The sequence below is a fragment of the Ictalurus furcatus genome, chromosome 29, assembly GCF_023375685.1.
Source record: "Ictalurus furcatus strain D&B chromosome 29, Billie_1.0, whole genome shotgun sequence".
NCBI classification, from domain to species: Eukaryota; Metazoa; Chordata; class Actinopteri; order Siluriformes; family Ictaluridae; genus Ictalurus; species Ictalurus furcatus.
The window spans coordinates 7,299,029-7,320,974 of record NC_071283.1 but is presented as its reverse complement, the minus strand read 5'-3'; the positions used below and the strand labels follow the sequence as shown (position 1 = coordinate 7,320,974).

Sequence of the window (21,946 nt, the reverse complement as noted above, 5' to 3'; positions counted from 1 at the left end):
AGTCAAAAAGCCTAGTAATTTTTACAAAGTGATGACAATGCAGGAAAAAGAAAAAAAATCGACTTCAGCTTCATAGGCTGAGGACTAAATTAAACAGTTTGATACATACAGCTTTTCACACAAAACAAGGTTATAGCTTAATAGTGATCACTGCCATTCTCAGTGCTCTTAATATTCATATACAGGCAGTAATGCTTATAGTTTGTGAAACAATCAGGTAAAAGGTCCATTTGTTGTGTGTTCTGTGTTTGATTGCACTTTTGTGATGCTTACGATCCACTGTAAGTGTTACTGCAAACTTTGATTAGCTGTCCTGCTGGTGATTTCAGACATATTGACTTGTCATGTTGTGATTGTGCCAGTCTGCCTGGAAAGGGTAGCTAGAACAATCCATTGTTTCATCTGTTCAAAAAAAAGAAAAAAGTAATTCAGGTTTGAGTTACAAAATGTTTTCAAGTTTATATAACAAGTTCTCTTGAATATTGCCAGATATTTTAAAGAACTACAATACTGTGAACAATTATAATGCAATGTAAAAAATATTTATATATTGATAACTTACAAAGACCTTCCATCCAGGAATTTGCTGGTCTCCAGCCTCTTTCATGCTCGTGCAAAGGGCTCCAGTGGTCTGTGTTCTGTAGGTGGTCTACTATCTATAACATAAAAGAACATTACTTTTGCTGTGAAACAACACAATATAAAGCTACAGAAACAATATGCTAACATCATCCTCAAATAGTTAAAGACTTACAAAAGCTAAATTAAGCTAAAGTGTCACTGAACTATAAACATAATTTATAAGCTGAACCATTGAATCTGGTCTCCAAGTTGCAATGGGAGTATCAGTGATGAGATATTCCAGTTATTTCCTGGTAGTAGTAAGTTGCATTCTCTGCTGCTTGTATATTCTCTCAAGCAATAGCATACTTCTTAGACTGGCTAGTATGTACTCTCAAAAACTGTTTCATCAAATCCTAAAATCTCTCTCAAACATATGCATCCCATGCCAACATGTTTCTGCACTGTTAGTATGCTCCCTGTTAAAGGGAACGTTGTCCCTCTAATACTAACATGTTCTAGCAACTTGAATGAAGTCCTATAAGGTCTAAAACATCCAAAAATCCAAATCCAGTCACCTTGGCTAATTAGTACTAGACATTTTAAAATGAATGCATGGAAAAAGTCGCAGTTGTGGCTGGTATCAATGGGCTAGTTGGCTTAAACCTTCTGGAGTTTGAAAGATAAAAAGACATCAGTTTAAGGTCATCTTTAGCATCCACATCAGATTATTTGCTGATGATAAATGCCGTAAAGCATTTTTTTTTACTTTGGTGGAGCCAAGCACCACACCACCACTAATGGTTGTAAGAAAAAGACAATGCTACAAAGAAGTGAGATTGGGGCTGTTTTCCTTCTAACACACACCCTATCAGTGACAGTCATGTCAGGTGATGACACAGAGTGAAAGGCCCCCTAGATTTGATCTCCACTTGGGCTGAAATACAGTGGCAAATGTAATGTACATGAAGGAGGTGGATTATTTACTCTGTCTTCAGATTTCGTCAGAAAGCCTTTTCAGGAGAAACTGAAAGCAGATAGACTAACCACATGTTTTCCAAAGTAGAACGTACTCAGCATTACAGGTAACAGAACTGTAAGTTTAGTGGGCTTTGTTTGATTGTTTGAACAAAAGGGTTATACTTTTTTTTTATTTATCATGTTTGGTATTCAGATGCAACATGATATGGATCCAGTAGGACATTTAGACACTTAGAAAAAAAAAGTGAAATCATGAGTGCAGCTGCCTGCTCTGTTTGTTTGTTTGTTTGTAGTTTGATAGTTTGACCCATCATTCTTATTATGCCATCAAATGGTGAAATTATTAAAATGGCTTGTATGTATGTATGTATATTGTATTGTATGTATGTATATGTGTATATATATATATATATATATATATATATATATATATATATATATATATATATATAATGCACTTAAGCCATTTTAATAATTTCACTGTTAACCTACTGATAGATTATTAGATTTTAACCTCCCATTTAAGGCATCATTGTTTCATAGCACAGGCCATTGCTTTAAGACTTCCTGGGAAGCTAAATTAAATATAGAAGTGTGATATTATTCACCACTCTTGGTGAAATTCAATATTTAAGCAAATCAAATGACCAAATATCCGATAGAAACCCAATGAAGCCTGGCTTCTATGGGCTCCCATGGCAGATTCAAGTACAATGTGCAATAATGGGAGGAAAGATTAATGTTCATTGAACAACAGGCTTTTAATAGATCATTTTGAGTCCCGCCCGGACGCCATGCTTCTCATGGGGTGAATTTGGGTTTTGCATAAAATTAAATATCTCAATGATTATTTGACAGTGAGCTCTTCACTTGTCCCACTTAATCATTGAAACTGTAATGAGCTGCAGTAATGGTCAGCTGCATAATCCATAACAGTTTTACACAAGTAGTATAGCTTGTTTTTTTTTAGCATTCTAATTGGTAAATATTGTTTATAAATTGTAAGTATAAAGTTATGTTCGAGAATTTTTTTTGTTTTATACATATAGCTAATTTTGTCGACCTGCTCTTACTTATGAGGAGAAACAGGATGCCAGACCAACAGATAGACAGAACACACACACAGATGTCCCATCCAACCATCCATTTTCCAAGCCACATATCCTACACAGGGTTGAGGGGAGCCTGGAGCCTATCCCAGGGAGCTCGGGGCACAAGGCAGGGGACACCCTGAACAGGGTGCCAACCCACTGCAGGGCAAAATCACACACACATTCATACACTATGGGCAATTTAGAGATGCCAATCAGCCTACAGCACATTTCATTGGTCTGGGGGAGGAAACCTATATAGATACTACATAACTTCAAAAACAGACACATGTGCCTCTTTCATTTCATCACAATAATAAAGTCTTGGACCAATTTCTTGCCTTTAACACTGCTTCAGTCTGCTCATGGTCTTCCATTGCATTTGCTTGGACTTCTGTTGAAGAGTTAACAAAAGTACTTTACAAAGTAATATTACTATAAATGATGATGATGATGATTATTATTATTATTATAGTATTATTAATATCACTATAAATCAGCCTAATATATAATTTCTCTAACCATGTGCTGTTGTGCTGATATTGGCTGTGGAACAGCAGTAGGTAGCTGAGCGTTCTTCTTTCACTGATGGTAATGTGGAGTAGCAGTTTTTAGCTAACATCTCAGGAGCAACACCTCTGATGTCCTCCTTATACTTCCAGAAAGCTTCTGGAGAAGAATAAGAATAGAATATATTATTTTCATATAGGAGACACTCACAGATAGTTTGATTCAAATTTTCACTTTCAAGGCTAAATAAAAAAAAAAGTTTGAACAGTCTTTGGGTTTAACTGACATTTTGGTGGTATTGGAAGTGTTTCTATCTAATGACACTTTGCTCACCCGTAAACCTTTCAAGAGGTGCATTGGTGTGTGGTAGTAATGCAGGGAAACCAACTCTGGCATCCTCCATGTCAAAGCTGGACACTGGAGAAAGTGGAGATCAGACACTGAAGGGTAAGTTTGAACTCCAATGCATGTTTGTTATATTTGCACCATCGTTCAGTTGGACTGTTCAAACTTTTTAGGTTCATTTAGAAATTTTGTTAATAGAATTTGTATAATAGAGCCATTACAGGGCATAAAATGTGTTTCTGTATACAATTCATATTTAGTTATGCGATTCCTTTTGCCACAGTTTGGAGACATCCAAATAAGAATCATGTTTTATTGGCCAAGTACACTAAAGTATACATTTATTCAGTATTTCCAAGACACATGGTGGATAAACAACAGTGACCAATGACTGGAATGTAGTCTTGCAAATGCAGTTTATTTGTCTACTGGGATCTAGGACTTTGATTTCAGCTCTTGGATTTCATATCTCCCTCTCTTCACTTGTCTTTATAACACTATATCTAGATCATAAAAATTACATATTAGTTAAAATGCATAAGTTTGTAGCACTCTCGGGTTGTAGTACTTAGTCCCAACCCTTGTGTTTAGCTGTAGTGATTTTGTGAATTTGTATATGTAAGTGTATTTGAGCATTTTTAGTTCTCCCATTCACCAATTTGGTCTTTATTTGTAATCAACTGACAGGAAAATAGTCTTTTGGCACATGCATTACTGTAGTCTCCTTAGCCAACTCAATGTTTAGACTGTATTCGATCATATGTCACTTTGGATAAAAATGCCAAATGAGTAAATCTAAATGTAATATAGAAGTGATATTAGCTTTTAACACTTGCCTTTTCTCTTCTTTGTCAATTTGCTATTGGGGAGTAGAATATAGACTCTAAAAGCATTGTGGCCTTTCTTGATGCTTTTGTCTCGAAGCTCTTGGACGTCTGGCAAGGAGTTGAGAGCGCAGCGGAAGTTGGCTTTCCAAGTCTTGGGATCTGGTTTGTCTATGCCAGGTTTGTATCTCCCTTGTAGCCACAATTACACACACAAAACATAATGATTTACCCCTAAGCAGCAGTTATTATAATAACATTTACGAGGCACTAGTACCATAAAGAACTCTTAAGAACTCTTCTATAACCTAAACAAGCACTTAAATTGGGTCCTTGTGAAAAGAGTTCATTATAGTGAGCTTGAGCAATTAGGTTTTTTTGGTTTTTCTTCATTTCTAATATTTTGGGGTCATTTTCTCAAACAAAAACCACTACAAACTTAGTAAAGGTACCTTACCAGGCACTTACTAAAGACTGAATGAATGAATGCTGTAAATCAATGTGGTATATGTTTGTCCTACAAGCTTCGTATCTGACAGCTTGCTCCACACGCGTGAACATAAAAACATACTACTCATGCTCATGCGAGGATCATAGTCCTGAAGCACACCTAAAGCATAGGATTCCCTCTGAACCTTAATGAAGCTTTCTTTCTTCTGTTTGTATCTGTTTAGAATACATTATCTGTTCATTCTGAATAATGTATATGTATTTGGTTACATTCCTTTACATTTTTAATATATTGTAATAATAATTTTACTTTTTCATTTCTTAACATCAGGTTTTAGACAAACATGAAAGATGACTGGCCATCAAGCTCAGTGGTGTATCAAATATCATTTAGTTTCAAGCAAAGTGAGTGATATACTGTAGCTCAGTCATATGGGCCCACAGTTTGCAACAGTATCTGCATGTGCTGGGGAAGCCATGCTGAGATGTAATTGGAGACTGTCCATTAGTGCCTGGACTTGTCTCTCACCTGTATGGATGGCCCAGTTTCGGAACAAAGTGGCGTCCTTGTCTATATTCCAGCCATGTCGAGCGGCATGTTTCCAAGGAATCTGGAAGACCTGAGAGGTCTAAAGTTTGAAGCGGTTGAAAAAAAAAGAGGGGAAAAAAGCTATTTGTTAAAAATGACATTTCAGTAGCAGGTTTTTGAGATAATATGGCTAGTAAAAAAAATATGAAGCTCATAGACATAGAATATGCATGAAGCTTATGGAGATGCTTTTTTCTCTGTCTTCTCTAATCCCAGTAATCCTAACTTAATATATTTATATTCCATTACTCTTATGCCATATGATGAAAACTGCAAAAATCTGAGAATATGGTATTTGGTATATGATATTTTGTGTAAACTAGAAAATCTTGAAAAAGCCTTGAAAAAAGCCTTTATCATTTATAGGTGATACACTGTACCAGTGATGACTATTTTATACTTTTGTAGATTAGAAACTAGATTAGAGAAAAGTTATGTAAAGATTACATGCATTTCTCAGGTATTAAAAACACTACAAAATGATCTATGCATAGTTTTTGTTTTTTTGAGATGCTGTATAATCAGTCAGTAGTACAGTTCTCAGGTTAACATAGCATATATGTGTGTGCTGAATCCCCTCTTATTATCAGGTGTCATGGCACCTCGGTTTTCTATTTCTATACAAGATACATATATGTTGTTTAGAAGCATTTAAAACATTTAGAAAGTATTTAACATTTGTGAAAACATGAAATTAAGCCTTACTTCATCTAGCCATACAACTCCAGGATATCTCCCTGACTTAATCTGTTCTTCCAGCCATGGCCGTAAACGCAGGCGACCCTGGTGCATCTTTGAGTTTTTGGTCCTTCTCAAGAGACTCCTGCAATTTTGCCCTCCTTCTTTATCCTGTGTAGTTTGACAAGTCAGCAGTGCACATGCTTATTTTTTCCAGCCTTTCCTTCTGTCTAGTTTCAGGTTACACACAATGTTTTAAGAAGGTTTATACCAAGAGTGTTTACACCAGCTACAGTGTTGTAATTTGATGATACTGATAAGACCCATAACTGTGATTATGAACATACAATCACTTCTGTTCAATACTTTTAACAATATTGTGACATTGAATTTATTTTGGAAATGGAAAATGAAGAATCAGTACAAGGAAATGGCTTACCTCTTGCTCAGAACGTTGCTTTGTGCAGGAGAACAAACAGCCACGACTGGAGCATAGCTTCTTTTTCATGCTGTGTACCTGCTCCAACAGGTTTCTGCTGTTTCCAAAAAACCTGCTGGAGAATTTCTCTGGTAGTGGATGACCTAACCACCCGCCCAATCTTCAGTTCGTTGGAACATTTCACAGGCTTTTTTTTTTTTTCTTTTTCCATACCATCATAGCATTATTGCCTCTGACTTCTAGGATTATTTTAATGTTAGTATAAACTATAGTACCAAGCATGTGTATCAAATCTGAAGGATTCTAAGACATTGAATACAAAATGATATTTGCTAATTTGCTTTAGAATAATATCCAGTAGTATATCATATAATGATAACTATCTGATAATAATGTTTACTGTGAAAAATTAATTCATGATTTTTTTTTATAAGAGAGCAATGATTCATTAAACATTTTTTTTTAATCTATGCTTATAATTGGGGAAATTGGTTGGGGAAATAATTAGAGCATCTGTTTAGTCACCTTGTTTATACTTTATGTAAGCCAGAGAAGGAACTATGGACTACAGTTCCCAGCAGCCACTACACCACACCATCATGTCACATAACCACCTTCACCTGAATTTCATTCTTGTTAACAAGCACTTACAGGTATTTATAGCCACTGTTTGCACTATACTAGTTGTCTGTGTTTGTCTTTCTTTGCGTTGTCTCTGTTGCTGTGTTTATGGTCTTTGGTTTATATTTGTTCTTAGCCTTAGTGTTTTGCCACAAGGCCATAGTGTCTTTTTATGTTTTGTTTAGGTCTTTATTAAAACTTATAATCTGCATTTGCATCCGTCTTTGCCTCCAATCGTGACACCAATATGTGACATGCTTGCTTTAGTTTGTAACATACTGTATATTAATGTAAATAGACAACTACTGTGAAATAAAAAAGTGGCTTCTGACAAATCAGAAGCTTAATTAGTGAAAGATCATAGCTCTTTTTTTCCTGGGAACTTGACTGAACTGGTAACACCAGGTATAAACAAACTTCCTAAAGGTTAGAATAATTCACTCAATAAAACTTTTTCTTTCTTTTTTTTGCAAGCTTGGACAATATACATTCAATCATTTATCAAGGTCAGCATCACAGTGGATCAGGGACATTGGGATCACTGGGCAGAAGGCAGGAATACACCCTGGAAGGGACTCCAGTCCATTGCAGGGCACCATGCATTCACACATTCCATGCATCCCTTCTGCCAAAAGTTGCACCTGTGAGGTGCCATGGCTGCCATATTTTAAAAAGGACCACACCTGATTGTAAGCCAGTATAAATTTAAATGATACACTCACCATCCACTTTATTAGGAACACCTGTACACCTACACATTCATGCAGTTATCTAATTAGCCTATCATGTGGCAGCAGCATAATGCACACAAAAAAAATCATGCAGATACAGGTCAAGGTTAATGTTCACATCAAACATCAGAATAAAGAAAGATTCTAGAGTGCACTGTGATGGCTGCCAATACACTTTTATTGTAGATGGGAACTTCCATCCAGCAATCCATTTTCTGTATGTATGCTATACAAGTTTATCCACTGGATCCACCTGTTGCAATTTGAATTGACTGGACATAGTTTGGAAAGGCACACCCCAGGGCCTAAGCATACAGCCAAAACAACACTGTAGTGGATGTGGGGCAAGTCTCTGTCCTTTGGAATGTCCTTTGGCTGGGAGCCAAAGCCCAGATTTATACCCCATTGAACATCTTTGGAGAGATCTGAAGACGGCAGTTCACAGATGTTCACCAATCCATCCAAGCTGAAAGAGCTTGATAGGATCTGCCATGAAGAATGGAATAAATTGTCCAAATCCAGGTGTGCAAAGCTAGTAGAGATGTATCCATGAAAAATTGTAATTGCTGCCAAAGGGGCTTCTACAAAGTATTTAATAAAGGGTCTGAATACTTTTGTATTGAAGCCCTAAGCAGCTACATATTATTATTTTTTTCTTTATTGTTTTCTTGTGATCACGACTTAATTTTCTCGTCATCTCGACATTACAAAAGTTGTTTTCTCACAATGTAATTTAATTGTGAGAAAATCTGCTGCTTTGTGAATGGGATTGATGTTACATGCATGTTGGCATCTTTGCCATCATAAATGTAATAATTCCACGCCGTAGAGATGGATTTTATCTCCCCATTAAGAGAGAGGGGTGTCCCCTTCTCAAGTGTGGGACACTAATGTGGAAGTCGTCAATCCTGTAGGGATGATGCATTTTTGTAGGCTACACCAGAAGTTAGCATCACCCTGGTTCCCTCGACAAAAAGTCAATAGGATTTTTCCATTGGCTTTTGGATAATTGCAGAAAATAAGCACTGTGACCAACAAAAGTTTATGATTCTTACATGTTTCGTTCATTAAGATAAGATTTTGAAGCCTAGATACCCTCACCAGAAGTAAAAAGCTAATGTTAAGGCTATAAAGGAACTACACCACAGTCGCATGACTTCAACGTCACACCACTACGCTTCTGACAACTCTTTCAATCTTTATTAAAAAAAACACAATACAATTGGAAAATAATATAAATTGATTGGAAAGTTTGAGTTGCAAGAGTGCGAGTATAAACACAACAAGGCTGTAGTAGAGGAGTTTTCCTGTTTGTCTTGATGACTTTTAATGTCCCCAGTAACCTCTGTAGTCCCATTTAGCCACTTGTTAGCAACCGTCTTTTTCAAGACATGTAAAAGATTTTTTTTAAATCCTGAGTGGGGTATTACTGATGTATTTTATGTCATAGTATAAAACGTGAACATATCTTGAGCTTGTGTTAACCACAGACCTTATTTTAGGAATTTATCCAAAAAAACCCATTCAAAAACCCCACTGACTTCAGGACGATGGATGTCCAATACACAGGAAGATTAAGTCAAGATCACGAGAAAACAGCTGAATTTTTTTTTATATATATATATATAATCCATGGCCACTTAGGGATTCCTTACTTTTTTGAATAAGAGATTTCAGTTTTCGATTTTTTAATACATTTTCAAAAATCTTTAAAAACTTATGTTCACTTCATCATTAAGTGTAGATTAATAGTTAAAAATGGAAATTATATCCATTCAAAATAAAAACCACACACAACAAGATAAAGGTGCCTTAATACTTTCAGAATCCACTGTGTGTGTGTGTGTGTGTATATATATATACATACATATATATATATATATATATATATATATATATATATATATATATATATATATATATATATATATTTCATGCTGTCACATGTCACAGATTCCTCTAATCACATATATGAATTATTTGATTAATACCATGTGTGGCACTACTACTGTTTTCAAGTCACTGCAAGTTATATACTGTATATAATTGTGTATCTGACAAATAAAAATGACTTCAGTCAATATTAAACACAACTCAAATTTTTAGGTGGAATTCTCATGAAATCAAAAGAACATGGTTCCTCATACCTGAACAAGAAAATAATCACTCAATTTTCCCTTGGCATCATCAGTCAAAGAGGTGAGTTCCAGAACCAGTTCATATGTAACTACCCACTTATACAGTATCTAATACATATCAGACAGGCGCTGTTGTGTCATTTTGTAATTGAACAAGGATGCATGAAGATCAGCGTGAAAAGCAACACTGGTAAGAGATAGCCTCAATGTTTGTCTCTTTCTTGGTTTTCAACATTAACATCATTATTTCTATTCATTTAAAATGTTTTGTATCCATTTATTCTTATCTGGAATCTGCCAATACTTTATCTGAATCTCTTCACAATGAAGCAAGTATAATACATCTTATAAAACAACATTTTAAATTCTGATATGTTGTAGGGCCAGGCAGGCCTGGGACGCTGCTCGGGAATCACCTATTATTGAAGATGAGCAAAAACCTCGAAAGTTTCTGAGCTTCATACAAATCACCACGTGTACTTTTGTGGGAATCCTGGTGTTTGGGCTAGCCTTCTTCAGCAAAGTAAACCTTAAAATAAACAAGAATAACTATTTACTTGTTGGGGGCCATATATTTGTGAGGCATTTGAAGATGATAAATATATATATTTGTTCTTTCTGTTTTTATCTACATTACAGGCATCTCTGTTGCTATTGATAAACCTCTGCAGTGGAACATCAACCATCATAGAAACCAAACCTTACGCTAGCCTCTTCATTGGGTGCCTTCTAATTGCACCAAGTGTTTTACTGCTGATCAAAAGCATTTGGAAAATTACTTTTAAGGATTCAAAAACCCCATCAACACAAACTTTGCTATGGGTAACTGACAACCATAATCCAAATATGTCCACTTGTATGCTTGAATGCTTCTAGGAAAAACTTTAAATTTAGCACCCTAAGGTGTTTTCATTTTTTTCCCTTTAAGGGAAACGTGATATGAAGCGTTTCCTAAACATGAAGGTTGTTATGTAGAATCTTCCACCAGAGGGTTTCCAGAGGACCACTTTAATCAGTAATAAAATTTCAAAGATTAATTTCAGTAAACTAATTGGTTGCAGTTAAGGTGTGATTTATTTAATGGTAAAATAATCTGGTCAGACATGAAGTATTCTGTAGATGGAACACTTTTCAATTCACTTCTTTTCAGTAAATTATAAATTATTAATTAGCATCTGCCTTGATGTTTGAGCTTTACTTAACTACAATTAGAGAAGTAACTTCTTTTCCACTAACTGAGCCTTTTTGAATCTGTACAACCATGATTGAAACTGTTTCTCACTACTAATTATGACTATTTTCTATATGCAATTTCACAATTTCTCTACAGCAGTTTATGTGAGCTCAGGGCATGTTGTTTTTCCTTGCTTTTACATTTGTAAAACTGTGAAAGTATTTGAAAATAGCAAAGTGGCTGGACCATGACTAAAATGAGAATAAACTTCAGCATTCACCTTCAGCAGATATCTATGCTTAGTAGTGTAAATGCTAGTGTTGTTCTGTCAGTGTAATAGACAAATTTAAAAAATGTTTATTTAATCAGTGTAGCTGGAAGGACATTTTTTGCTGCTTGCCTTGAGTGTCTTGCTTCCAGATATACTGTTTATACAAACTACATGCCTAGATGCTTTTGACTAGTGTCTTATGTAATAACAAAGAAACAGCTGGTATTAAGTCGTTTATGTTGCCAGGGAGATTCTGCTGCAAACCATCAGGCATAATCACACAGTTCTGCTTAGTCTGAAAAGTTGCATTTTTGTAGAATTTAACTCTAATTAAAAGTAGTACCGGATATCTACAGTATTTCCTGAATCTACTGTTCATTATTAATTTCCAAATCTTTAATATTAAAAAGACTGTTTTAACATTTATTGGCTGAGTTGTAAAACATTGCTATGTATTATGTATTACCCAGCATTTAATTTGACTCAAATTCCTTTATCTGTGTGCAGATTCTGCTAGTGGAAACTTTGGTGGCTGTTGGATCTTCCATCCTTACCCTGATCACTATGCCCCAATTTGACATCCTGACCAATGTGATGCTTCTGAATGGCATTGCCACATTGTCAGCCCTGCTGCAGGTGGTGGCAAATGCAGTCGCGCATGGAAGGAGAAGATTTATTGCAGCTTCATTAGCTGCTGTCATTCTCCTAATTGCAGGTTTTTGCCTCTTTGCTGTTAACTACCTCAGAAAGCCGAACATGGGACTGTTTGTGGGTTTAGCCATAGGAGGCACTTTCCTGGTCTCTTTGAACTGGTGGGAAAACTATGCTATGCTTTTCCGCATCGTCTTCTTCCAGAACACAATCCGAGACATCAAAAGGTCCCACAACTTTGTGAACGTTGTGGCTAGCTTGGTGCGAATTGTTGTGACTTTCACTGTCCTTGGAGCGTATGTGAAGCTCTCAAATCAGGAGTGGCCATCAGTGCTTTCAGTCACCAGTTTTACCAAAACCCTTGTTCTGAGCCTCTTCGCTATTCAGGTTCTATCTTCAGCTTTGTGTCGCTATATGGTCGTGGCTGCCTGCAAAATGCATGCTGTGCGCCGCAGCTACCTCATTCCCATGATCTTCACATCTCCAGCAACATTGGGTGCCTTCGTGCTGGCTGTTGGAATTCCCATTCCGAACCTCAAACCACAGGTTATAATCAAAACAATTATCATAAGGAATTCTATCTATCTATCTACAGTATCTATCTATCTATCTATCTATCTATCTATCTATAGATAAATATCTATCTATAGATAAATAGATAGATAGATAGATAGATAGATAGATAGATGGTATTAATTTCTGTCAGATCTTAACAGATTTCTAAATAAATGCTTTATTCATGTGCACTTGGAGGGTAAACCTGTTAAGTATATAGTGTATGTGAAATACTTAGTCTATCTTTTGCTTCTTTGAAAAACTTTGTTAAAATGTAGTTTGCACTTCTTTTCTTTAGAACGGAACCTCATTAGCTGACTCATTTGCTGACTACTGTAGCACCTTTATTATCGTGGAAGGCCCAGCACTTGGCATCATGAAACTGTTGCTGAGTGATTTAACTCATAACCTCTGTCACCACATGGCAGACAATGAGTCATCGGTGGGTTTTGGTCTGCTTGGATCGTCTTTGGTGAGCTGGTGGCTTGGCCTGGTGCTCTGCACACTCTACATCTGGTTCTTGAACACAGAACGTATTGCCAGGACAAAGGACCTGTTTGTGCGCAATCTTTATGAAGCGGCGTTCATTGACCAGTCCATGCTCCTGAACTCCAAGTTCGAGATTCAGCCAAGACTTAACAGGTAGTTAAGTCTGTGTGTGCGTAATGAAGGACAATGCCTTTTGATGTATATTAACATCTGGAATTAATATTCTTACATTTTCAGCAATAGGGAAAAGGAGAAGGTGACCATCTACCTCTGTGCAACCATGTGGCATGAGACTGCAGATGAAATGATGAAGATGATCATCTCGATGTTCAGGTATTCTGATGGTGAAAAGAGTCTTCGACTTGAGAACTTCATTGATCATCCTTAAATGTTTTCTACTATTTCCTCCAGGCTGGACAAGTTCCGACCAAAGAAAAACCAATTTAATGATGTTGTTTTTGAGTCTCACATTTATTTCGATGATGCTTTCCTGACCAAAGACAACAAGCGGTGTGTCAATGAGTATGCTGAGACCCTGGTGGAAGTCATCAGAGAGGTTTATGTGTAAGTGATTGTGCAAAAATAGAACCATATGCCATAAATACCATAATGGCTGCAAAAGAACTGCACTAAAGTACTAATATATTGTATGTAAAGATGAATGGAAAATATGTGTGTGTGTGTGTGTGTGTGTGTGTGTGTGTGTGTGTGTGTGTCCTGATATATACAGTATATTCTCAGAGGATAGCAAAAGTGAATTTAGGGACAGAAAGCCTCTTCCTAACCAGAAAATCTTCCAGACTCCGTATGGCTGCCGTCTGCAGTACACACTTCCATATGGCAACATCCTATTTGTTCATTTTAAGGACAAACACCAGATCCGCCACAAAAAGAGATGGTCTCAGGTGAGCTGCTGCAGACTCCATTGTGAAGTCTACACTTTTTCTCCAGAATTATTATTCTAAAGAATGCTGCTAAGTTCCAATGTTGGGTTAAACACTATACTGGTATGACTATATACCATTATAACTGAAAAATTATTCACTAACTAGTATAAACGATGAAGACAAAAAGATTTTTTTGATTGTGAGTAGCCAATAAACAAAAGTCTAACGCAGACAAAATGTGTCTTCCTATTTTAATATAAAATAGGAAGACACATTTTGTCTGCGTTAGACTTTTGTTTATTGGCTACTCACAATCAAAAAAATCTTTTTGTAAAAAATATGAAATATTTTTATATATCTTTTTATATAAAAAATATGAAATATTCAACCTGTTTCAATAATGTAATATAAATGCATTTAATATCCATTACATTGAAAATTATGAAACTTTGAAAGTAGTAAGCAGATACTATGATCTGATATCTGATCCAGTTTCACCTCTAATTACAACCCTGCCCAAACAAGCTTTAGATGCTAGTATACATCGTCATCAGCTGTATTAAATTTGGCTTGAAATCAAGGGCATTATATGGGCTAGGCTTATGCACATACACATACCCTCAACAACTAAAACCATACTTTATGTATGCTTAAAGTTTATCCCACTTACAAGGTCTCATTTTAAGCACTGATTCTGTTTCTTTCCACCAAAGATCATGTACATGTACTACCTGCTCGGCTGGAGGCTGCACAAGAACTACTATCAGATGTACAAGCACAGGGATGTGCATTTGACAATTATAGAAGACCAACTAAAGGTAAGTGTGATTACCTCACCCTTAAAAAACTGCATAACAGTTTCATTACTTAGGATTTCATAACATAGAATTTCATTTCTCCTCCAGAAAGCCAAAGAGACCACATACCTTCTGGCACTAGATGGAGACACAGATTTCCAGCCTTCAGCTGTCATGCTTTTAGTGGATCGGCTCAGATTGTACCCAGAAGTGGGAGCTGCGTGTGGCAGGATCAATCCCACTGGCACAGGTGATTAATAATACATTTAATTGAAGTACAAAAATAAATGCAAAAAAAAGCTTAGTAAAACTATGGTGGATCAGGTAGTTGAAGTTATACATCTTCCTCGATCTCTTGGACTGCTATGGAGACTCAGCAATGAGCATGTGAACTACCCTTTCTGTTTTTAGTTAATATTGATCTGTTTCTGAATTTGCTGTTCGGTGTTTTGTTTGTTAATTATTATTTGCTTTTTGTTGGGTTTTTTTTGTTTGTTGTTTTCACTTAAGGCCCACTGTAGAAATCTTTTGCTGTGTCATTACCAGGACTGCACACAGCATTTTTTATACAATGTTTCCAAAGTTCAGCTATATTGTATGACTATTTATTTTTTTGACCCATTTTCCCCTAATTTGGTTGTTTTGCCAATTCCCACCCACTACCTAGCTCTCACCTGTCATGCAATAGCTACCAAATGGTGAGAGTGAAGACTAGCACATGTTTTCTCTGAAACAAATGAAACTATGCATCTAGAAGGGAAACACTAACTTCTCGCTTTCACATACATGAGCTCATTGACGCTGGCAATTGCTGTAGGTACTGTTCACTCTGATTGACAGGAGAGAGTGTAAACACCAACCTTCCAACCCAGAAAGCACAGCCAGTTTTGTTGTCTTGGACTACGATGTTCATAATGAGACCAAATAAATATAATGCAATGATTTTACACCTTGTGCGGGTGCTCTCTATAATCAGGAAAATAGCACCTTTACACTGTGTGTTGCAGGCCCAATGGTATGGTATCAGAAATTTGAGTATGCTGTGGGTCACTGGCTCCAGAAGACAACTGAACATGTGTTCGGATCTGTATTGTGCAGCCCCGGCTGTTTCAGCCTGATGCGTGCAGAAGCACTCATGAGTGACAATGTCATGAAGAGATATACAACAAAAGCAACTGAAGCTTCCCACTATCTACAGTATGACCAGGGTAAGTGAAACAAAGACAAAGGAGATATACTTTTATACCTATATATTTAATGTATATTCACATGTGCTCTGATGCATGTGTGTTCTGGCTCTGTGTATGCAGGTGAGGACCGCTGGCTGTGCACGCTGCTCCTGCAGCAGGGATGGCGAGTGGAGTACAATGCTGCCTCTGACTCATACACCAATGCGCCACAGGAATTCAAGGAGTTTTACAACCAACGGCGGCGCTGGGGCCCGTCCACCATGGCCAACACTCTGGACCTTCTTTCCAATGGCAGTGTTACTGCACGAATGAATAAGTCCATATCACGACCTTACATTCTCTACCAGACTATCACCATGGCTGCCTCAATCTTGGGGCCAGCTACGGTCTGCCTCATGGTTGCAGGTGAAAATTTAGATGCTCTTTAGATGCTCAGAACTACTTTACCATTTCTATTCAGATGCATTTCAATTGTTTACTGGCAATTATTTTGCATTAGCATGTTACGTATTGTGCAAATTAGCAGTACTGAATTTTTGGGCTTTGGAAGGTTGTGAGTGTAAATGCTACCAAGCTGCCACAATTTGGTCATTGAGCAAGTCCCTTAGACCTCATCTGTTCAGTAATATCCTCAGCTGTAAATCACTATGGATAAAAGTAATCCAATTTGCACATGTAAATGTATTATTTGACATACCTGACTCTTAATGCGGAAATACATTAATCACCCATGTTGGTGTTAAACCTCAAAAATAGTCTTTACATTACTACTAAACACTAATTGATTTTTAAACCTCACTGTTTGATATATGTACAGTATATTGGCTCTGTTGTTAATCAATAAAAGGTATAGTACATATATTAGATGAAACTGTGAAACGTGGGTGAAATAGTGGCCTGATGTAGTTTACTGTCAATAGAACAACATACTGAACCCAAATTTCAGATGCATTTCAAAAGCTAAACTTTTAATCAATTGGTACAAACTGTGATTAATTTATGTGGATATTAGTCTGAAAAATATAGCAATGCAGATGTTCATCCAGTGTCTGTGTGTGTGTGTGCGTGTGTGTGTTTTAGAATAATTCACACATAGTTGGCATCTATTTCTTGTGTAAAAGTCACCTGTCTTTTCAACAGGAAGCCTTACATTCATCCTGAAGGTAGACGCAAATGTTGCACTTGTGATGGCGATTGTTCCTCCTGCAATCTACATGTTTCTCTGCTATTATCTCGGGCAAGCAAAATCAGACTTACAGATTAGCATTGCTGCCATCATGAGCATACTCTATGCTTTTCTGATGACAGCAACCATCTTATCTATTGTAGGTAAGTGAATTTTGTTTTTCAATACTTTCATTTCCATTAACAGCTAAGGGATAATTAGTACTTTTACCTAACACTCTTTTAAAGAATCACTTAGCACCTTTAACTCGTACATTTTCAAATACATATTGCTATGAATTTGAGCATGTATTGTCTGTCCTTTAGTTTATCTTCATCTCTGGGGTTTAATTTTATTGTGCCCTTATACAGCTTATTTCTTGTCACATCTTTCCTTTGAAATAGCTATGCTTAGCTAATTGTGTAAGATAGGATGACTAAGTTTGTTTGATAAAATATTTTAGCATTTCTCCACATTAAATAGATGTTGTTCTGAAATAATACAGTATACTAAACATTGTGCTAAACAATTTAACTACTTATCTGTATGTGTATTCAGGGAGCATGGTAGTGGAGCAGACTTTCATGACCCCAAGTGGCTTGTTCTTCATTGGCATAATCACCATGTACATATCCACGGCTCTTCTTCATCCTCAAGAATTCCATCTTATCATCTTTGGCTTCCTTTACTTCATCTGCATCCCCAGTGGCTACCTGCTGCTGGCTATTTACTCCATGGTCAACATGAACAACGTGTCATGGGGCACACGCGAATCTGCCAGCCAGACCACCGAACCTGAGGAGAACATCCAGAAAAATGTCAAGTGCCAAAAGCTGTTCAAAATATGTGGCTACAGCTTTGAGTTTCAGGTGAACAAAGAAGAGAAGGTGATGTGTGCAGTGCCGGAGAATGCACCCCAAGCCACACTTTTGAATGTTGAAACCAAAAGGCCCACCCAACCTAAAGAAGGGTAAGAGATCTAAAATAATATATTAACATTTTGATGGCCATTTCAACTATTTTAGCTATTAAACTATCTTGAGTGTCCTATATTATATAACCCACCTGAAGTAAGTGATGTACACTGAATTAAAACAATGTTGTTGGTTTTTTTAGACAATTACCTTTAATTGAGAACTGTGAGTAAACATACATTTTTGACTACACTTTCTATAAACATATATACATATATATGCCTGATACCACAGATGATTAATAAAGATTTCTTTGATAGTTTTTATTCAACAGTTGAAGGAAAGTTCTGGTGAACTGGCCCTTATTGAGCACAGGCTTAATTTGGTGGGTATTTCCATTCGCCCCTCAAGATAACTCAATGAATATGTTATCAACTGTAATTTTACACTATGTCTTGCCACAAATTCTCAGTTGGATTGAGGACTGCACTGTAATATTATACACATTCAGGGTCTTGGCTTTGAACCACTTAACTACAAAAAAGTATTTAGTATAAAGTATAAATATTAGAGTATAAAGAGGTAAAAGTATAATGCCAAATCGCTGCAAAAAAAAATACAAAAATTATATCTCTTATCAAGTGAAAATACAGTATCTTGAATATAGTCACATTTATCTAGTATTTCTTTTTATAAGTTTACAATGAATCAGTATAAATGTGTAGAAATAGATTTAATAATCTTGTATTTGGTGTATTGCTATCTTATAATAGGTAATACTAGATAAATTTGACTATATTCAAGATATTTCTTGAATATTTTTGCAGTGCTTTTGCAGTATACGTAGGGTCATTGTCCTGTTTGGAAGATAAAACAAAACTAACTTAGGGGTCTCACATGGGGTGAATATTTATGCAATCGCAGCTTTTGTTTTCATTGGTAAATAATTTTGTGATTCTTAACTTAAGTCCATTTTAGTTCCAGGACAGAACTTTAACACATAAAGTTGCCTATGATGGCAATTCCAGGCCAGGCTATCGATGCACATAGAACCACTGAGTAATTTGTTGTTTCAGTCCAGTCCAATAGTGTCTGTATACAATTTGCACAATATGGAAGGTGTGTCTTTTGAGTTCATATGTAGAAGCAATTCATTTCAATGAAGGAAATTTTGTTTGAATTTATATATTGTATACACACATTCTTTCACAAGTTTAGTTAGCCAGCTAGCTAACATGATACAAACTGACAGAATGTCTAAGAACTAATTTTAACAAATTTCTGTTCTATCCACTGCTAAAGGTAGCCAACTAATTAACATGATCTAAACGAACATGGTTTGTTTGTAATCTCTATTGCTCCAACTAGCTAATACAAACTCACCTATCAGGATTTCTGAGCGGATCTCATAGTAAATGTTAATAATGTTTACTGATAACATTAGCTAGCTAGTTATTTCTAAGACAATCTCTTTGTGTTTTTATTTAAATGTTTATATTCTTAATGGCTAGGGCTAGCTAGATGGCTACGTCCATATATGGGCTCAAAAACATGACCATCTGCACAACTAGTCTGTAGTAGGTGTAGTAGTCTGCAGAAGGACCTTTCCACCCAGTCTACAACCTCTAAGCCTGCATTTCATCATTTGTAACATTTCATACAACTTGGATTATGTGGAATTTTAACTAATTTGCAATTGTGCGGCCACATATTCATATCATGTGAATCCCTGTTTTACTGAAGCCTGTTGTTTCTTATTTTGGCCATTTATTGTGTAAAAACTGTAAAGTAGAACAATCATAATCACGTATGCAGTTTCCAGCTTAATTAAGGTTTCTGTTGCATTAGGAAGAAGAACAGTTCTGGAAGGACCTTATTGAGCAATACCTAAAACCATTAGAGACTGATAAAAAAAAAGAGGAAAGAATCAAAGAAGATCTGAAAGACCTACGCAACAAGGTTGGTTAGTCTAAGGGGGGGGGGGGGGGGTCATATTTAGAAAACTCGATGTAATTATAATTTGTGTCATGATGTTAAACTGAGTCATGATCATTCCTTAATCTCATCTTTGTGGCATGAGTAATGAAGTTTATTTTGGTTTTCACATTATTTCCATTAGCCATTGAAATTGAATGAAATTAAAATGAAAAGAATTCAAATTTTAAAAATAAAATAAATAAGAAGTAGTTGCTGTTGAATTGTCAATGTCACTCAAAATAAGTTCTCAATAAATAGGTCAACTACAGTGTACTTGAAGAAAATATATAGTCATATATAATCATATAAATATATAGTCATCTACACTGGCTATATTTTGAAGCCCCCATGATTTCAATATTGTGTGTGTTCAATAGCATGGTATATTGTATAACTAATTGTTGGCAAATGCCTAGCAGAGATCACTATAGTTAGGAATATTTGAGTAACGACCTAGCATAGCGATTTGGTCTAATTGTCCTCTTTACATTTTCAGGCAACTTTTGTGTTTTTCATCTGTAATACCCTGTGGCTTGTGGCTACTTTCTTTTTGCAAGCCACTGGCAGTGTATTGAGCATCAGCATCCCAAAAGTTTATGCCAATGGAACTGTTGACCCTAACGGGAAGATTTATGTCGATCCGATTGGACTTATGTTCCTCATCAGTTTTGTAGGCCTCCTTATTGTCCAGTTTTTAGCTATGCTGTGGCACAGGTACCAAAAATGTGAATCTTTTGTTGTATCACATTTAGAAGTGCTCTGAATAATTACTATTTGATTTGTATATGTATGGTTTTTTTCCCTTTAGAGTCCAGACTTTAATCCACTTCATTGCTTACACTGGGACTGAGGCCGTGGTTAACAGGAAGGTGAGGAGACACTCTGTGGCAATGGTTAATGAATTCGCTGAAGAAAATGTGAGTTGTTTTTTTTTTCTTTTTTTTTTTCTTCTTCTACATTGTTATTTCGAATTATTAATGCTTTGGAACGATTTAACGTTTTAGTATGTTTGTTAAACATGATGACAGACACATTTAATGACTTCAAGGTTCTTTTTCTCTTCAGAATTTTCTTTAGGAGAAAATTGGAATTGGTTAAAAGCCTGCAAGTGGATGATCTGAAAGATGAGCTGTGATGGAAAACTTTGCAACAACACACAAACCTGGCAAAGCTTGCTTATTGAGATTGAAAGGATTGTTACCACTTTGCTGTTAAGCGTTTTTGTTTAACATTGTTTATGATTGTTACTTCTCCTTCTACTGTATTATTATTATTATTATTATTATTAGCGATGCACCGATACAAATTTCTCAGCTGATAACGATAACTGATTATTCAGAGTGAGATCAGCTGATATCGATAACCGACACTGATAGTTCTGCCTTTTATGCCTTCTTTTAAATTTATAATAATTAATCCCAGAATTCTGAAGGAAATGCAAATAAAAACTTTATTCTCTCCATTTCAACAAGTTGTTTCACAGTAACTTATCTCAAACAGAAAACATATTACTCTAATTAACATTAACACATGAACTAAATTCTGAAGATTAAAGTTAGATTTCTCAACTTATTGAATGTTATTAATTCATATTAACATTGACTGAATTTTATAAAACCTCCTGATAGTCTCATATTCACTCACCACAAACAAAAGCATTTCTACTTCATTATTAACATCAAACTGGTAATATATAATATAAACTTTTTTTTATATATTAACATTAACTGGATATGAAATACACTACTCTACATATTATATTTTTCTGTGCAATATCTACTTTTTGTCAACTCATCTTCATTTAAATCTTTCAACAGTGTACTGGCCCTTTAGTTCAGCGCAAACAGCTTGATCAGCACCACACACACACACAAAAATTATTTGACGCCGAAACTCCCGCTTCACTGCTGCTCACTTC

The 21,946-nt window shown here is 36.0% G+C and overlaps 2 protein-coding genes across 3 annotated transcripts; one reads left to right on the top strand and one right to left on the bottom strand.

Moving 5' to 3' along the window:
• Nucleotides 1-101: 101 nt before the first annotated feature.
• On the bottom strand, nt 102-6,550 carry irf1a (interferon regulatory factor 1a). Of its 2 annotated transcripts, XM_053619113.1 has the most exons (9): nt 6,469-6,550; nt 6,057-6,200; nt 5,292-5,391; nt 4,325-4,504; nt 3,477-3,560; nt 3,156-3,302; nt 2,975-3,027; nt 563-656; nt 102-402 (listed from the first exon to the last, which is right to left on the bottom strand). In XM_053619113.1, the coding sequence occupies exons 1-9, from the start codon at nt 6,535-6,537 to the stop codon at nt 326-328; spliced, it is 948 nt and encodes a 315-aa protein (XP_053475088.1). In that variant the 5' UTR covers nt 6,538-6,550; the 3' UTR covers nt 102-325. The 2 variants fall into 2 exon arrangements, with proteins under 2 accessions (XP_053475088.1, XP_053475089.1); XM_053619114.1 differs by lacking the exon at nt 3,477-3,560.
• A 3,567-nt stretch (nt 6,551-10,117) lies between these two features.
• LOC128604459 (chitin synthase-like) lies at nt 10,118-21,676 on the top strand. The gene is made up of 19 exons (XM_053619594.1): nt 10,118-10,148; nt 10,340-10,481; nt 10,598-10,780; nt 11,911-12,600; nt 12,908-13,251; nt 13,336-13,431; nt 13,510-13,662; nt 13,829-14,003; nt 14,699-14,803; nt 14,891-15,032; nt 15,790-15,990; nt 16,093-16,377; nt 17,113-17,301; nt 17,696-18,107; nt 18,254-18,276; nt 18,372-18,436; nt 19,900-20,010; nt 20,525-20,742; nt 20,837-21,676. The coding sequence occupies exons 4-19, from the start codon at nt 11,968-11,970 to the stop codon at nt 21,030-21,032; spliced, it is 3,348 nt and encodes a 1,115-aa protein (XP_053475569.1). The 5' UTR covers nt 10,118-10,148; nt 10,340-10,481; nt 10,598-10,780; nt 11,911-11,967; the 3' UTR covers nt 21,033-21,676.
• The last annotated feature ends 270 nt before the right edge of the window (nt 21,677-21,946 follow it).

Coding starts and splice junctions, on each gene's coding strand:
- irf1a (XM_053619113.1), bottom strand. CDS start 6,537: ATGAAAAAGAAGCTATGCTCCAGTCGTGGCTGTTTGTTCTCCTGCACA. Junction 5,392..6,056: donor GAGTTGTATGGCTAGATGAA/GTAAGGCTTAAT, acceptor TTCAAACTTTAG/ACCTCTCAGGTCTTCCAGAT. Junction 3,028..3,155: donor TATCAGCACAACAGCACATG/GTTAGAGAAATT, acceptor ACTCTTCAACAG/AAGTCCAAGCAAATGCAATG.
- LOC128604459 (XM_053619594.1), top strand. CDS start 11,968: ATGCCCCAATTTGACATCCTGACCAATGTGATGCTTCTGAATGGCATT. Junction 12,601..12,907: donor TTCCGAACCTCAAACCACAG/GTTATAATCAAA, acceptor TCTTTTCTTTAG/AACGGAACCTCATTAGCTGA. Junction 16,378..17,112: donor GGTCTGCCTCATGGTTGCAG/GTGAAAATTTAG, acceptor TCTTTTCAACAG/GAAGCCTTACATTCATCCTG.